Raw genomic sequence first — 14,075 nt, 5'->3', positions numbered from 1 at the left:
CTCAGTCTGACCTTACTGAGGAAGGCTGCAGAGTGTGACGAACCCTTTGTACTGCTCAGTGGATGCCAGGTCAGGGGCAACTGCAGGGTGTACTGATAACTACACAGAACACTACAGTAGAATAAGCCTGGTAAAGAATTATGAAAAAAATTACATTAAGCTGAATGTATCAATAATGTAGGCTGGATAGTTGCTCAGTTGCTGGCCATTTACTCAAGATAGGATCACGTGTAACAACTCTAGGTTTAATTCCATATAAATAGAAAACACCTGCATGTACTCTGCCCTTTTTTTTTCCTCCCATGTTGTAAACTTAGTTAATTCTGTCTCTATGAACTGGTGACAGGCATAGTCTCTGTCAGGGCAGTGACAACAGTGGTTGGGTCAACTCTTGCCTTGCAGGAACGAGGGGCTAGTGTTGCCAGATATTCACATTCTTTAAGGGATTCCAGAAACTTCCATATCTCAGTCAGAGCTGCGCTTTTTAAAATGTTGGTTACTTTCTTTCCTTCACTTTAGAAAATGCTATGTAGGCCAACAAAACAAAACACAACCCAAGTCACAGCCACCAATTTGTCATCTCCAGGAACTGCCTGTTTTCCTTCAACATAATAAACTGAGAGACAAGGGGAAAAAAGGCCTAATACTAGTTCGGACCCTCACGCCCCTTTTTCTTACTAGACAAAAAGAACTCTTTCTGAAAGCATTCATCCGTTAACCAGCAAAACTACTGACCGTGATTACAATATCAAATTCTAGAAAAAACAAAACACACATACACACATAGGTTTAACACTATAAATAAGTTGACATGTTTAAAATAATGTTTTACCCTTTATTTTCCAAAGTTTGCCCCAATTGTACCATTTATTTTGTATAGAAGGATAAACCACCCATAGCAATATGCTGGGGCAATACACAGAACTGAAGGAAAGGAGCTTCATTACACTGACCATGGAAGACAACACCTGTTAGAAAAAATGAAACCGACACAATAAACAATGAAACGCAGAGATGCCGGGAGTATGCACGAGAGGAGGTAAAAGCAGCAGAGCCGGCTCCTTACCTGAGGAGTCTTCCGACGGCTCCCACCGGTACTGTGGAGTGGAGTACAGGTCGGCTTTGGCAGGGCCGTTCTCGATGGGCAGACTGGGGTGGATGGTGTGGTAGTCTACAGGATTGCCGTTCACAGTCACCAGCAGGCCCTGGCAGGGGAGCGTGGGGCAGAGGCACACCTGTGACAAGAGCTCCAGTTTTCAGTGTAGACATTGAAAACTGCCTCCTTGCCTTATGCTAGCTAGACAGAACCCTGCGGTGAGACACTGACTGAGAGCTGAACAGGGTCGTCAACTACCCACTTGAGCAAAAGGAATTGCATACACTCCTCTGTTCACATCTATCTTCCAGAGTGATGTCAGTAAAAGCTGAATCTGATCTTCTTGTACTTCTGCTCAACACCACGCAAGGCACCCTCTGTTCTCAGGACCAAGTGTAAAGCCTGGGAAAGGCAGGCTGAGGCTTCCTGATCTGGTCCGATCACCTCTCCAGCCTCTGCTCTCATGGCTTCTCCTCCTAGCCCTCCCTCCAGCTATTAGAACTCCAGACCTTTCCTAGGCCCCAGCCAGAGCACCCCTACCTTGGGCCCTCCCCACCCTGCCCACACCCCGGTGTAGCTCTGCAGAGGACTAATGCAGTCTCAGGGTAGCTGGCACCCCCTCTGGAGATCTTTGCTGATGCTGCCAGCTTGCAATTCCTATGATGAAGCACTTCGTGCACTAAGTGCAATTTCTTGTTTTTTTCCCTGTCTCTTTGGCTTTATGACATGAACATGTGTGTGTGTGTGTGTGTGTGTGTGTGTCCGTGAACATGCAAGACTTCCAATTCAAATTATGTAATAGGTCTATCTGCAGAGAAAAATGCTTCTAAAAACCCTCCAACGTGGCTTTTTAAAAGTTTAAATACATTTCTGTATGACTATAGTCGAGCTCATGCTGTATGAGTTAGTGTTATAACAGCAATAAACCAGATACAATTTCTACAAGAAAAATATTCAGAAACTTAGGGAAATTTTATAGATCATTAAAATATACTCAAAGAAGCTAATTCCATTTATATCACTTCTACATCACTTACATGAGCATAAATGATAATTCTAAGAATATACTAACATCGGATGGTTTGTAGTCATCTTGGGTCATGGATAAAAGCTGCAAAAAGCAATGCAGGACAGCAATGTTAATATGTGAGCAAAAAGCACTGCAGTGTTTATATATATATATATATCTGTAAAGTTTTACTATGCACATACCCATTCCTTCAACCAGCTAGATGCTAGTATGTTAAAATTGCCATGCAAAATATAGAGGGACAAATAATTGAACTGGATGTTGCTATTTATTGTAACTGTTTTCCAGCTTCTGATGTTAACTTTTAATTGTGACAGCAAATAACCAGTCATAAACCATGTGACTATAAAAGTTGATCATATTTTTCAACTGTTTTGTTTTAATAGAATAAACTGCTTCATTTAATACTCCCCAAACCCTTGAGACCTCTGCCAAATTCTGAAATATTTACTTTTCAAGAAATAGAAGTTTCATGCTAAAGAAAAATTGATTTGTAATGCAGGTTGAGATTATTTTAAGATTTACATATTGTCTACCACAAACTAATTATTACATGACTATGCCTTTAAACTATATTAGCGCCAGGTGGTTTGGACCCCCCACAAATAATAAGCACTTTCTGTGCTAACGGTTCTCCAACTTTTTTGGCTCAGGACTCATTTATAATCATAAAAATCACTGAGAGTCCCAAAGAGTTTTTAATGATGTGGGTCCTATCTATCAGTATCTACTATACTAGAAATTAAAATTGAGGCCTTTAAAAATATTTATTAGTTCATTAAATTTTTCTTAAAATTTAACATGTTCACATCAGTCATTTCATTCAAATAGCTATATTTAAAAAACAAATAGTGAAAAAAGTAGTAGTATTTTATGCTTTTGCTTATCTTTTTAATATCTGGCTTAAAAGAAGACAGCTGGATTCTCATATCTGTTTGTGCATTTAATCTGCTGTGATATGTTATTCTGGCGGAAATATATGAAGAAAATCTGGCTTCACCAAGCTTTGTAGTTAGAAAAGGAAAGAGCATTTCAATTGGCTAGCCAGGTAATTGTGGACAATTTTTTGTGTTTTGTTTTGTTTTGTTTTGATACTACACCAAACTCAACAAGTGGTAGTAACCGGAAGATGAGCTGCTACTTGGAATCTGAAATTTTATCAATGAATGTTTCACACTCTGTTACTTTAAAATCCAGGGCTGTATCATGTGTTGGTGATTTGCAGTCAGTGAGTTATACAATCTACCAACTATTGACACATTGCATTACACAATATTTAAAAAGTACATTTGTTAATTCGATCTCACCACTGATCTCATCAGGGAGGTCCTCAAGTATGGGGAAGTTTTCAAGCTCTGAGTAGAGGATACAAGTTTTCTAATATTCTAATTTTCACTCAAAAGTTCAAATTTTACCACCGGCAACAAACGCCGTCAGCTGTTTGCCTTGAAGTGTTGGGCTCACTTCATTTACTTGCCAGGACTTCTCTGCCAAACACCCATCTCTGAATACCCATAATTTGTCCACCCGCGGCTCCTTCCAGGGGCTGTGGTGTGCGGTGGGCGACAGCGAGTTCAGCTCACACTTCCTACACCCGGCCAAGTGCTTCTCAGCAGGGCGCCATCACACTTTCACATGTGGTACTTTGTGCGACTTCCCATTTTGCCACACAGGATATTAAAAAGACGTGAGCTCCAAAGTGGAGATTTAAGAAAATGGGTAACTGTTTTTGGCTCATCAAGGATATTCGTAAGTGAACTGGCCTTGCTGCTTTGTTTTCTCTGAGTGCACAGCCCCAAAGGGCAGGGACTGTGGCTGTGGGGGTTCCTGCCACCCCCTGGGTTGGCTCGTGCTTTTGTATCAGCCTGTCAGCACAGCGAAAAGAAGGGATGTATTTTAAATATTATTTAAAAAAAGAGTTGTGAGCTCGTGGATCCCCGTGAGGGTCTCAGGAATCCCCAGAGGTCCACAGACCTCCATTTGAAAAATTCCTAAGCTATCCTCTATGGCGATCTGTCATTTAGTAAAAGGAGCAGGATAATCTGACACACGGCGTGATGAGAAAGCCCCCTGGAAATCCTCAGACATCTTAGGGCACCACATGGGCCTGGCAAGGCCATCCACCGCCTAAGGCAGCTCATTCATTGTTTTGCCCTCGCTCAGCACATGGCAGCCATGCTGAGATTAAGGCCACGCGTCTTAGAGAAACTCACCTGCCACCAAATAAATTGGAAAATCTACTCCTCAATTCTCTAACATGCTACCAAGCAAATGCTCTGTATCTGTCATTACAACATTGCAAATGGGCATATTTAATGAGTCAATATAGCACTGAGTTGAGTTCAACATGGTCAATAAATGCTCAAAGGGTTATATGAATTACCCATTGTGACTCACTTTTCCTTGTCAATCCATACGGTTGCCTCGGTGTAGTAAGAGATACTTAATCATATTCATATAGACCGTTTTGTTCTTCTCTAAGTGGTTACTTGAGTTATTATTGTGGCCGGCTGCCCAATAAAGTGAAATTATTTTCTGCAATGTATTTCAGCACTGAGACTTTCCCTGCCCGGTGCTAACAGTTGCTGTTATTTTTTGCTTGTTTTAAACACAAATTTATTTTTTTTAATGAAGTCTTTCTTTTGAGGATGAAGAGACTTCATAGAAAGCACTGAAATATACAATGGTGTTCTCATGGGGTATGGTGAAACCATATTTTCCTTCAGAAGCACTGGGTTCCCCTCTCTGAATAGAGCTCTCTGCTACCGAGACATCAAAATCAAACTACTTCTATAAACTATGGGCAATCTGCGTTTGCATATGATACATGACTCATATTTAGTAACATAACACAAAAGAAGCAAAATAAATTAGGAAATGGCAATTGCTTTCTTGTGGCTTACTTTTCTCTCATCAGTTGGGTAATGGGTGGCGTACCACAGGCTCCGCCTCCTCTCGGCTGTTATTTGGATGGGGCTACAAGCCAGGGCTCTGTCCTCTTCCTTGGTCCTGTCATCCTGCACCTGAGACACAGAATAACCCACAGGACCAGCTCTGCTTCCAAGAGCAGTTCCTTCAGTGGCCTGGCTGACCCAGAGAAAGTTTTTCACCCGTGCCTTGATAATGATAATTTTTTAAAAATTAATGTATACGATATATGGGATTTCATCAAGACATTTTTAAGAATGACACCAGTGCTACCTTGTAAATGCTCAGCACATCAATGTTACAACCTGATCCCTCCTAAGCCCCGTAAATAACAGAGATAGGCTCTCATGTGCAAGATCCACACCTTCCCACTGTGTATTCCAAACTACACTACGCAAATGGTTTTTAAAAGAAAAACCTTCAAAAAAGTGCTCAGTGGACTGTGTGACCCAGCCATGGGCAATCTTTGATTAAGAAGAAATTAAGTAAATTAAAGAGGACACGTTCTGCATGGAGCACTGAGTGTTATACGCAGACAATGAATCATGGAACACTACATCAAAAACTAATGATGTAATGCATGGTGATTAACATAACATAATAAAAAAAGAAATTAAGTAAAGGCAGAATCATCGAGAGCTTACACACAGCAGTAAGGAAGAACATATCTAATAAACATATCTAAAAAACCATCACCTTGCCTTATGGGGTACTGGCCTAAATTAGACAATTGGTCTAAAAGAGACATAAAGAGAGAGAGGATAAGGGGCAGAATGCCCTTGAGTGCTTTTGTATGGATTCCCAACAAAGGTGCTCCAACAAAAAGGGCATTAACACACCTCTGATACTGAAGTGCAGGAAGGGAACTTAACAGTCTTGGTGCCCAATTTCCAGGTTCCAGTGTGCCAGGGTAGAGCACCCATAGGGAGTACCCAAACACCCTGGGTGGGAGTTCATGCTTGCCAGGTGGGAGCCATATACTGTTTAACTCTCGACACCTGCTTCTCTCTCTCTCTCTCAAACATGCATCATAGACTTTCACCTCAGAACTCACATTTGCTGGCTGGCATTTTTCATGAAATGTGCCAGGTTATCTGGAACTATGATATAATCAGCCACCTGTCTTCCATCATTGCCTCAAGGAGAAAGTGCTGTGTCCCAGCCCATTTAAAATATTGGCCACCTGAAATGTTGACGCTGGTATGAATTAGGCCCTGTTCTCCACACACCCCTCTAGACACTGCAGGCTGGAAGACTGCTATTAACTCGACTTTCCTTGGTCCCCAGAGGGCCCGAGGCTGAGGAAGCCAAATGTCTCATGGGCCTGAGGGGCTCTAACAGAGCCTTCACCCATATGGAAGCATGACAACATGGGCACAGAAGCCCCTGACGTTCTGTGGGGCTGAGATCTCACAAAGTGAAGAACACCTGGAACTCTTATTAACTTGGATGCCTTAAAGTAGTTTCCATCCCTTGTAAGACATTGCTCAGAAACCATTCCCATAATGTTTTAATTTCTTTGGTATACACTTTTATTTGCACATATGTGCACATCCCTTACCTTCTGAGCATTTATGGAGGAAGTGAACACAATGACTTCACGTTAAAGCATTTTACGGGCACATACACATTTTGGGAGAGAGTTGGAGAAAAATGTAACAAAATGATTGGGATTCCTTATGACCCCATAAAGCGTTTTGTTACATGCAGCCACCATCAGTGGGTCCAAAGAAAGACACCATATGAGAACCCTGTGAGCAAAAGTGCCTCTGTGGCCCTGGTCACCCGGGGCTGTCTGCCCAGTGGGGAGGGGGTATCACACAGGAGGGAGGACAGGACAGAGCCCCATTTCTGCAGGGAGCACTTCTGGGGAGGGACGGGGACGTGCATCTCCCCAATGCCACTGTACTATCTGACTCGGATCCAATTTACTTGTTTTGGACGGCTTTTTCTCTTGTAGAATGTCCAGTCCCTCTGAGTGGGGCCCTCGCCTATGGGCGATGCTCTATCCCTGGCCCCCAGCTTAGCATCTGAGAAAGGTGGCTTTCAATAAATATTCGCTGTCCACCCATCAGGCTGCATGAATGAATGTGTGGACAACAGTCTTGTGGGTGTGAACACAGAAAAGGCCCTAATCTAGAAGTGATAAGAGAGGACGCAAGACTTCATGCAGCCATGCTCATTAGGAATGGCTTCTCAGGTGTGGATGTTCCCCTGGTAGGTGGTGGAGGAGAGGTGTGACAACCCTCGTCTATGCTACTTTCCTCCCTCGTGTGCCGATAAGCTAACTTAGGACTGAGCTCCTTAGAGTCAATTAGAGGAAGAAATGAAAGTGGCTGAAGGTTTCTCTCACCAAAAGGGAAAAGAGAGAAGCTGCCCAGGCTCTCTGGCCCTGCCCTCAGAAGTGCCATGTACTGTGTTAACGTCCCACAGGAATAAACCAGTTCTCTGTCATGCCTAAAGGAAACCTCCGGTCCCCACGCCACACAGGGGGGTACTCAGGAGACTCCAGGCATCACTGAGAGCTGGGGTGTCCCTCTCCCATCCACAGATGTCAGAGGTCTGAGAAGTTTCTGAAACTCCAGGCACCATGAGAACAGGCTGGGTAGTCCTGAAGGCGTAGCTTTGATGTCAAACGTAGGTTCAAAGCTGATTTCTACTGCTCAGACCAATTTACCTCTCTAACCTCATTTTCCTCATCTCTAGGATGGGTACGTTACCTATTCTTCAGAGTTACGTAGTGCATGAAATGAGATAACGTATAGGAACAGCCTCGCGTATGGCCTGGCACTTAGTAAGTGCTCAATGAAAATGTCTCCAGTTCTCCTCAGCACTGACATTCTTGCCAGCACGTGGTGACATATCGAAGGGAAACCAGGCTTTGTTCTAAGAGCATCTGTAGTCACATCGTGCTCTTTGCAGAAATAAAACAGGAGAACCAGAACACTATAGTTGTTTTGGAATATAGGAATGAACCATTTCCCCTGGAGTTTCAAGATTACTTTGCCCATAAGATCTACAAAACCTTTCGATCCTTACAAGGGGCTCCTGTAGCCAGATGCGGATGAGCGTTGCCAGGGTGTAGTACATCACCAGCAGGACGATGGGGTTGGCATGGTGATACCATGACAGGTCTGGGTTTGCTATGATCTTCCAGGTGCTGGAACAGTCCGTGTGAATGACTGATTTGATACCAAACAACCTGTTTAAAAACAAAGGAAAATATTAGGAAGATACAATAAACTACATGTCCCTAACTTAGAATAAAAACATCTTGTTTTTAATATACTTACGAGCTAGCCTAGGCTAATCCATCCTATTCTAGATATTTCATTACTCTTCTGTATATACAACTATATCTTTAAACAACATGTACACATATAATATATATATAATATAAAATATACATTCTTAAATCATATATATGTGTGTTAGTGTGTGCATGTGTGTAAAATCAATGCCAACAGTAGCCACCTGATCTTTACACTGGCTCAAAAATCTATCAAAAATCTATCTAATACTATCTAATCTAATATGATGTAATGCTAATACCATTAATCTAACTAATTTATCTAATAATTCCTTGCACACCTATTAGAAATTTACATTTTAATTGCTAATCAGCCCTATTAAATCCCTGAATTACTGAAATGCCAAGTATGTGGTAACATGTTACTAAGGTCAGTTAAATGAGCACCTATTTTGTTTTTGGCAGGATTTAGTATTAGCTATTCAGCTAATGTTGATATTATTGGGCAAATATTGAAATTGGACACAGTTCTATGACTCAGCCATAAAAGCCAAATATTATATACTAGAGTATCTGGAAGATATATTTCTGTCGAATTTCATTTATGGGCAATTTGGTAATTTTAAAGCTTTATAATTAATTATTTATTTTGAAATATAACTTTATGAGGCTTGTTAAATTTTGAAATGATTTACTTTTTATGATATTCCTACTATATAATCAGAAGGTATCTGACTCTATAATGGGAAATTGTATAAATATGATTAATTTAGAAATTCATTTTATACGAGGTTTTTCTAAGAAAGGATTTTACTAAGTGAATAAAACTTTTACGTTAAGTGAGTCTCTTTCTATCGTTTGTATCTCTTAGATGAGAACTTCCTTTAATTCTTATGCTACATTCTTAATTCAGTTATAGGATCTTCAAGGACTACATGTCCCTCACTTGTAAAACCTCTCAGGGCTCTTACTGTTTTCTATCACAAGGCAAGTGAATTGCTCAACATAGATTTTAAAGTAAGCTAAATAGAAACTAAACTTTCTTCAATTTTATCAGAAAAATATGTTATATTGGAACTTGCTCTTATTACAGGGCTTTTCTTCTAAGTCTAGCCAGATTCTTTGTAGTTAGCATTAGAAAGAAAAATTTCCTGCTAACAGAAAGAGTTAAGCCCCTCTTAAAATGGTGTAATGTTCTGGAAATTGTTTTGCAGTCCTAGATTAAAATGTCAATTTCCCGTATACAGTGTGTGGAACTGAAAGCTTTGAAATTTTGAATCAAACATTAGCTGAAAGTCTCTGGATTAATCAGGCGGTAGGTTTCAGCCCCTGTGTCTTTCCTCTTCTTGTCCCACATCTGGCACATTCACCAGCAATGACTTCATCAATTATTGGTTTACAAATACCTGTATTGCCCCATCAGAAAGTCAGTAATTTCTGCAGCTGTCTGTAAACTGAACCACATGCCTCCTAAAAGTCTACATTGACAGTCCACAACTTACTGATGATACCATGGCTTATTCCAAACTGATTTTGCACACTTCTATAAGAATACTGAGGATCGGTCTCATGTTTTGTACTATGAGTATGGACTAACAAGCATGGGTAAGAAGCTAGAGAATGATGGATTGTCGTACACTTTAAGGAACTTCTTCTAACAGAACTGTGCAAATACTCTAAGACCTAAGAGTTCTCTTTTCTTTTTTCTTTTTTTAAATAGGCTGGATACTATAGAAAAAATTTTTTTATGTAAGATGGGAAGTTTGTACTTAAAGTTTCACATCCTTCGTGGCATTAAAAATTCCAGGATGCTGTGCAACATCCAACTATTATTTAACTTAGTTTTTTCTTCTGAGCCTCCCATAATCCAGAATTGCTTCTTAATATTGACATTACAAAGAAAAGTGGAATTATTGGGCCTGGCCTCCAGGAACTCACTCTCGATCTCACCACAGTGATGGGACATGCTTATTTGAGGAGAGCAAGATGTTACAGAACCCCTTCTGTCTGGGGGTGTTTCTGTCTGGGAAGGGTAGTCAGGAGGAAGAATGTTACATGTCAGGATAGTAAAAAAAAAGGGTGGATGAGTAAATGAGAGAAAACAGAAGTCCTGTGAGATGCTGCCAGGCTGTAGGGTTGGGCTGGGAAGAGAAACTGGGCACAGGAAGAACAATCCTCTATTTTTGTTACTGGTGCATCACTGGATATTTATAAGCTTCCTTCCATCTTGATGATTCCCACATAACCGTTACTGTATTTACAGTTTTCCTAGTTCACATTGATTGAATAAAAGTACCTATATTGTTTCTCAGTCATTAAAATACTCAAAAATGACTATCTTATATTTCTACATAGAAATGTCTCTTTGCTTGAGAAGTATGGTGACACAGCTGTGGAGTTATGCACTCCTGTTTAATGCTTATTTAGAAGCAGAAAGACAAAGCTTCTCTCCTCTATGTATTTGGAAGATCCTTGGACCCCAGGCTGGTCTGTCAATAACAGACAAGGGTGCATTTGGTAGGTGGCTCATGGTCTCTAAAATCCAGTTTCTTATAAAACCTAACAGAGGAGGGGAGGAGCAAGATGGAGGAGTAGGAGACCTAAATTTCATCTGGTCCCAGGAATTCAGCTGGATAGGGATCAAACGATTCTGAACACCTACAAACTCAACAGGAGATCAAAGAAAAGAAGAGCAACAACTCTCTGAACAGAAAAGCGACCACTTTCTGGAAGGTAGGACGTGCAGAGAAGTGAATCCAATGCGATATACGGGAGGATAGACGGCGGGGGAGGGGCCTCTGGCGGCCGCTTCTGGCAAGTGATAGAGCAGCAGAGCACAAAATCGGAACTTTCAGAAGTCTGCTCCGCTGAGGGACGTCACCCCGGTGGCTAAGCGGGGGGTGGAACCCTCACGGGACAGTGTGGTCTCAGGACCCTCGGGGTCACAGGAAGAATGAGGGGTGCCTGAGTGCGGTAGAGCCCCAGGTATTGGAACGGGGAGGCTGGCTGCAGAGATGGAGCCGAGGAGTGGGCTCTCAGCTCGGGGTGGCCATAAACCGTGATCCGCGGCACAGTTGGGCCACTGCTCCTCCAGCAGGGACCCAACAAGTGGCAGATCTGGGGAGACTCACCTTCCTTCCGCAGGAGGAGCTGCACGGGAGTGCACCACAGGGATCTGCTGGGTTTGGAGACTCCACCCGGGGTCGGGTGCCAGAGATAGAAACGCGCGGTCACAGGCCGGGTGAGCACGGAGTGCGGCCAGAGACTGGGGAGACGGGAGTGATTGACTGCTTTTCTCTGGGGGCGCACTGAGGAGTGGGGCCCTGAGTTCTCGGCTCCTCCGGGGCAGAGATTGGGAGGCCGCCATTTTCACTCTTGGCCTCCAAAGCTGTACGGAAAGCTTGCAGGGAACAAAAGCTCCCAAGAGCAAACCCGAGCAGATTACTTAGCCCAGACCGGGCAAGGGCAGGGCAATTCCGCCTCCAGCGAAGACATTTGGGAACCACGGTGGCAGGCCCCTCCCCCAGAAGATCAGCAAGAACAGCCAGCCAAGACCAAGTTTACCGATCAATGAGAACGGCAGAACTCCAGCGCTAGGGGAATACTGCACATAGAATTCATGGCTTTTTACCATGATTCTTTAGTCTTTTGAAGTTAATTTTTTTAATTTTCTTTTTTTTTTTGAATTTTTCTTTTTCCCTTTTTCAACCAACATCTTATCAATCCTTTTTTTAAAAAATCTTTTTTACTTTTCATTTTTAGAGTCATATTCCATCCCTTCATAATAGTTAACCTTATTTTTGGTATATCTATCTATCTATCTATCTATCTATCTATCTATCTATCTATCTATCTATCTATAAGTTGTTCTCTCTTTAAAATTTTGGGATACAGTTTCTTTTTTTTTTAAGATTTTATTTATTTGACAGAGAGAGACAAAGTGAGAGAGGGAACACAAGCAGGGGTAGTGGGAGAGGGAGAAGCAGGCTTTCCGTCGAGCAGGGAGCCTGATGCGGGGCTTGATCCCAGGACCCTGGGATCATGACCTGAGCCGAAGGCAGACACTTAAAGACTGAGCCACCCAGGTGCCCTGGGATACAGTTTCTTCTAACAGACCAAAATATACCCTAAATTTCTAGTGTATGGCTTTGTTCTAGTCTTCTGCCTGATCACATTATCTCCCCCCGTTTTTTTAAAATCTCTTCTTTTTTCAACCAACTTCTTATCAATTCCTCTTATAAAATCTTTTATAATTTTCATCATTACAGTCATATTCCATCCCTTCATCGTATTTACCCTTATTTTTGTACATATATAAGTTTTTCTTTCTTTAAAATTTTGGGAGGCACTCTCTTCTAACAGACCAAAATGCACCCAAAATCTAGTGTGTGGCACTGATCTATGCACCACCCTGATCATATTTAATCAATTCTGTTTCCTTTTTTTTATTTGTTTTTTTATCTTTTTCTTTTTCTTTTTTCTTTTTTTCCCTTTCTTTTCCCCTGGTTTTAGGACTCTTCTGATTTCTTTAGTGTATGTTTTTCTGGGGTTGTTGTTACCCTGTTAGCATTTTGTTCCCTAATTCCTCTATTGTCCTCTGGACAAAACAACAAGACGGAAAAAATCACCTCAAAAAAAAGAACAAGAGGCAGTACCGACTGCCAGGGACCTAATCAATATGGACATTAGTAAGATATTGGAACTAGAGTTCAGAATGACGATTATAAAGATACTAGCTGGGCTTGAAAAACACATGGAATATATTAGAGAAACCCTTTCTGGAGAAATAAAAGAACTAAAATCTAACCACGTTGAAATCAAAAAGGCTATTAATGAGGTGCAATAAAAAATGGAGGCTCTAACTGCTAGGATAAATGAGGCAGAAGAGAGAATTAGTCATATAGAAGACCAAATGATGGAAAATAAAGAAGCTGAGAAAAAGAGAGATAAACAACTACTGGATCATGAGGGCAGAATTCGAGAGATAAGTGATACCATAAGATGAAACAATAGTGGAATAATTGGGATCCCAGAAGAAGAAGAAAGAGAGAGAGGGGCAGAAGGTATATTGAGCAAATTATAGCAGAAAACTTCCCTAATTTGGGGGAGGAAACAGGCATCAAACTCCAGAAGGCACAGAGAACCCCCCTTAAAACCAGTAATAGTAAAATAGTATTAATAGTAAAAGTGTAGTAAAACTTACAAGTCTCAGAGACAAAGAGAAAATCTTGAAAGCAGCTCGGGAGAAGAGATCTGTAACCTACAATGGTAGAAACATTAGATTGGCAACAGATCTATCCACAGAGACCTGGCAGGCCAGAAAGGACTGACATGATATATTCAGAGCACTAAATGAGAAAAATATGCAGCCAAAATACTATATCCAGCTAGGCTGTCATTGAAAATAGAAGGAGAGATAAAAAGCTTCCAGGACAAACAAAAACTAAAGGAATTTGCAAACACAAAACCAGCCCTACCAGAAATATTGAAAGGGGTCCTCTAAGCAAAGAGAGAGCCTAAAAGCAACATAGACCAGAAAGAAACACAGACAATATACAGTAACAGTCACCTTACAGGCAATACAATGGCACTAAATTCATATCTTTCAATAGTTACCTGGAATGTAAATGGGCTAAATGCCCCAATCAAAAGACACAGGCTATCAGATTGGATAAAAAAAAAAAAAACAAGACCCATCAATATGCTGTCTGCAAGAGACTCATTTTAGACCCAAAGACACCTCCAGATTGAAAGTGAGGGGATGGAGAACA

At 41.4% G+C, this 14,075-nt stretch overlaps 1 protein-coding gene across 1 annotated transcript in view; it reads right to left on the bottom strand.

Moving 5' to 3' along the window:
• PIEZO2 (piezo type mechanosensitive ion channel component 2) overlaps positions 1 to 14,075 on the bottom strand; it is a 500,927-nt gene that overhangs the window by 98,312 nt on the left and 388,540 nt on the right. Inside the window, exons 8-11 of the mRNA XM_044921024.1 lie at positions 8,094 to 8,256; positions 5,030 to 5,149; positions 2,169 to 2,207; positions 1,067 to 1,205 (exon numbers count right to left, since the gene is read on the bottom strand). Coding sequence (XP_044776959.1) covers positions 1,067 to 1,205; positions 2,169 to 2,207; positions 5,030 to 5,149; positions 8,094 to 8,256 — 461 coding nt within the window. The remainder of the gene's footprint in view (positions 1 to 1,066; positions 1,206 to 2,168; positions 2,208 to 5,029; positions 5,150 to 8,093; positions 8,257 to 14,075) is intronic.

The sequence above is a fragment of the Neomonachus schauinslandi genome, chromosome 14, assembly GCF_002201575.2.
Source record: "Neomonachus schauinslandi chromosome 14, ASM220157v2, whole genome shotgun sequence".
Classification (NCBI taxonomy): Eukaryota; Metazoa; Chordata; class Mammalia; order Carnivora; family Phocidae; genus Neomonachus; species Neomonachus schauinslandi.
This window is presented reverse-complemented; position numbering and strand designations above follow the sequence as displayed.